The 3,963-nt window shown below is 60.9% G+C and overlaps 1 protein-coding gene across 1 annotated transcript; it reads right to left on the bottom strand.

The window, feature by feature from the left end:
- Positions 1-95: 95 nt before the first annotated feature.
- On the bottom strand, positions 96-3,959 carry LOC122545768 (phosphoenolpyruvate carboxykinase [GTP], mitochondrial-like; the record flags this gene model as incomplete). Its single annotated transcript, XM_043684689.1, has 4 exons — positions 96-225; positions 1,235-1,372; positions 3,137-3,355; positions 3,686-3,959. Coding segments are annotated over 4 exons (761 nt in total), but the record flags the coding sequence as incomplete, so codon positions are not given.
- Between the last annotated feature and the right edge of the window lie 4 nt (positions 3,960-3,963).

Genomic DNA, 3,963 nt, shown 5'->3' with positions numbered 1-3,963 from the left:
TGTCTCTCTCTCTCTCTCTCCCTCTCCCTGTCCTTCACTCTCCCCTTCCCTCCACCTCCCTCTCCCTCCCTGATCAGAGTGTAACAGGGCCTAACCCAGAGAGGCCCACAGTGAGAAGGCACTGGTTACCTTTGTGTTCAGCTGCTGCTGTTGCCTCTGACCTCATGGCAGACCCGATAAACACCCCATGACGCCAGTTGAAGGCCTCATAGACCAGGGGGACGCCTGGTGGAGGGAGAGAGAGAGAGAGAGAGACAGAGGGAGGGGAAACTCAATCGTCTATCTCAGGAATCTCCCCGGATGCTGCAAGGGAGGGAGAGCTCTCTCCCGTCACCTCACGTCTCCCCCCCTCACCCAACATCGCGGCCATCTTCCCCCCCCCTCCGGCACGCCGCACTCTGTTTCCCATCCCGACTGCAGCCATCTTTGTCCAGAGGCCCACTGCAGGCCCTCGTGGGGAAGCCAATGAATCGGCCTGTAGCCTGAGGCCTGGTCGTCATCCACACCCTCCCTCAGGGTGGAGCCTGAGGCCTAGTTGTCATCCACACCCTCCCTCAGGGCGGAGCCTGAGGCCTAGTTGTCATCCACACCCTCCCTCAGCTCGGAGCCTGAGGCCTGGTCCTCATCCACACCATCCCTCAGCCCAGAGCCTGAAGCCTGGTCCACATCCGCACCCTCCCTCAGCTCGGAGCCTGAGGCTTGGTCCTCATCCGCACCCTCCCTCAGCTCGGAGCCTGAGGCCTGGTCCTCATCCGCACCCTCCCTCAGCTCGGAACCTGAGGCCTGGTCCTCATCCGCACCCTCCCTCAGCTCGGAACCTGAGGCCTGGTCCTCATCCACACCCTCCCTCAGCTCGGAGCCTGAAGCCTGGTCCTCATCCACACCCTCCCTCAGCTCGGAGCCTGAGGCCTGGTCCTCATCCACACCCTCCCTCAGCTCGGAGCCTGAGGCCTGGTCGTCATCCTCATCCACACCCTCCCTCAGCTCGGAGCCTGAGGCCTGGTCCTCATCCACACCCTCCCTCAGCCCAGAGCCTGAGGCCTGGTCGTCATCCTCATCCACACACTGCCTCAGCTTGGACTCTGAAGCCTGGTCCTCATTCACACCCTCCCTCAGCTCGGAGCCTGAGGCCTGGTCATCATCCACACCATCCCTCAGGTCGGACTCTGGGAGGAGCAGGGCCCGAGGCCTCAATTTCCCAACTGGGCCCGAGCAGAGCAAGATTCCTGTTTACCTTCAGGCCTCCTGCCCCCGAAGACGATGGCATCGATGGGTACTCCCTCGGGTGACTCCCAGTTCTCGTCCATGATGGGGCACTGGCTGGCCGGGGCGCAGAACCGCGAGTTGGGGTGGGCACAGGGTTCTGCGTCACCTGGTCCAGAGGGAGAGAGAGAGAAGGGAATGAAACGTCAGGTGAGGGATCCGGGAAGGAGGTGACCCGGGGGGGGGCAGTGATCGGAGTGGGTCGTAAATCAGGGGTCGCTGTTACCATCCCTGCCTAACCCCTCTGTGGTACACCCCTCCCAACTCACAGTTCTCCAGTCACACCCCACCATCCCCCGACAAATGGAAGCCCCTCAGAGCCGGGGGGCGTGGTTGGAACACAATCCTCCGGCCTGCTCCACACCGTCAGGCCTGGCCTCTGTCCCCTCTGCATTCCGTCTGGCCAACACCCTCGTCGGTCAGAAAAAAAACCCCAGGCTTCTCCCACCCCCCAAACGATGCAAACAAACTTCCATTGACACGCCGGGACTACATTCACCCACTCCCTCAGCTCGGAGCCTGAGGTCTAGTCTACATTCACCCACTCCCTCAGCTCGGAGCCTGAGGCCTAGTCTTCATTCACCCACTCCCCCAGCTCGGAGCCTGAGGCCTAGTCGTCATTCACCCACTCCCCCAGCTCGGAGCCTGAGGCCTAGTCGTCATTCACCCACTCCCCCAGTTCAGAGCCTGAGGCCTAGTCTTCATTCACCCACTCCATCAGCTCGGAGCCTGAGGCCTAGTCTTCATTCACCCACTCCCCCAGCTCGGAGCCTGAGGTCTAGTCTACATTCACCCACTCCCTCAGCTCGGAGCCTGAGGCCTAGTCTTCATTCACCCACTCCCTCAGCTCGGAGCCTGAGGCCTAGTCTTCATCCACACTGTGTGTCAATGCTCCGAAGGGTTCAGTCACTTGCTGTCTGTTATGCTCCTGCGTTACACCTTCCAAATCCTCCATCCTCTTGCCTTTATTCGGACTAAACGCCCTCTGGCTCTCCTCTGCCCAACTCTCCAGCCCATCCTCCTCGCTGTCCGCAGCTCCCTGACATTCTTACACAGAGGCTCACCTTCCAAATTGTTTCTGTGAAAGGGACAACAGGGAGATCCCAGCACTGATCTCCTCACATTACAGGCCTCCAGAGAACCGGGAAAACACCTCAGTGTCTGTCTGTCTCTCTGTGTGGGGTTTGCGCATTCTTCTCCCCCCCCCCCTCCGTGTGTCTGTATGGGTTCCCTCCCACAATCCAAAGATGTGTTGGTTAGGGTGGATTGGCCGTGCTAAATTACCCATAGTGCCCAGCGATGTGCAGGTTAGGGTGGATTGGCCCTGCTAAATTACCCATACTGCCCAGGGATGTGCAGGTTAGGGTGGATTGGCCATGCTAAATTACCCATAGTGCCCAGGGATGTGCAGGTTAGGGTGGATTGGCCCTGCTAAATTACCCATAGTGCCCAGGGATGTGCAGGTTAGGGTGGATCGGCCATGCTAAATTACCCATAGTGCCCAGGGATGTGCAGGTTAGGGTGGATCGGCCATGCTAAATTACCCATAGTGCCCAGGGATGTGCAGGTTAGGGTGGATTGGCTTGTGGGAAATGTAGGGTATCATGGTCAGGGTAGTGGGGATGAGGTTGGGTCTGGCTGGGATGCTCTTCGGAGGGGTGGTATGGACCCGTCGGGCCGAATGGCCTGCTGGCTCACCGAGGGGATTGTATGAAACCCCCGTCCCCTCGCGCTAACCCCAGCCTCATACCCACCTCCCCTGGCTCACCGTGTGATGGATAGGCGAGTGGTCACCAGCCGCTCTCACTAAGAGGGGCCGAATGGCCTCTCCCTGTTCCCCCCCACACCCCCGGCCTGCGGAGAGGACACTCACCTGGTATCCAGGGCTTCCCAGTCCAGGAGGTGACACTGACCCCGGGGGGTAGGGGCTGGTCAATGCCCTCCCAGTAAACCCCGCCGTCACTGGTGGCGCCCACGTTGGTGAACACCGTGTTCCTGGAGATGGTCTCCATGGCGTTGGGGTTGGTATTCACGGAGGTGCCCGGCGCTACGCCAAAGAAGCCGTTCTCTGGGTTGATGGCTCGCAGTCGCCCTGCGGGAAGGGGAAGGGGGAGGGTGAGTGAGAGAGTGCCCGAAGGACGGAGGGCGGGTAGATTGTAGACCCCCACCCCAATCCCCCCGACAGACCCAACCCTCCCCCCGACACCCCCCAACCCTAGTTCCCGCCAGCTTCAGAGATTTCGAAACTCATTAGGCCCGACGCGGCGATAATGGCCACGCGCTCCCAGTTTCCCTGCCATTCGTGAGTGTTCTGCCCCTCCAGCCCCTGCCCGGCCCTACTTCCCAGGAGCTAGCCCCTCGGTCGGGTAGTCCCCTCTGAGCTGGTTTTAACGCCCGTGCGCCCCACCCCCCCAACGCCTACCCTCACTGTCGAATCGCATCCAGGCGATATCGTCCCCCACGCACTCGACCTTCCAGCCTGGCAGCGTGGGCTTCATCATGGCCATGTTGGTCTTCCCGCAGGCGCTCGGGAATGCCGCGGCGATGTATTTCTTCCGGCCTGCGGGATTGGTGACACCCAGAATCTGGGGGAGGCCGGGGTGGGTGGGGTTGTGGGGTGCGGTGGGGAGGAGATGGGAACAGGGTGGGGGAGAGAGAGATGGAAAAAGCAGGAGCTCATTCCCAGCAACATACCCTCCG

Source organism: Chiloscyllium plagiosum, unplaced genomic scaffold, assembly GCF_004010195.1.
Source record: "Chiloscyllium plagiosum isolate BGI_BamShark_2017 unplaced genomic scaffold, ASM401019v2 scaf_29696, whole genome shotgun sequence".
NCBI classification, from domain to species: domain Eukaryota; kingdom Metazoa; phylum Chordata; class Chondrichthyes; order Orectolobiformes; family Hemiscylliidae; genus Chiloscyllium; species Chiloscyllium plagiosum.
The sequence above is the reverse complement of the archived record's forward strand: the minus strand, read 5'-3'. Positions and strand labels throughout refer to the sequence as shown.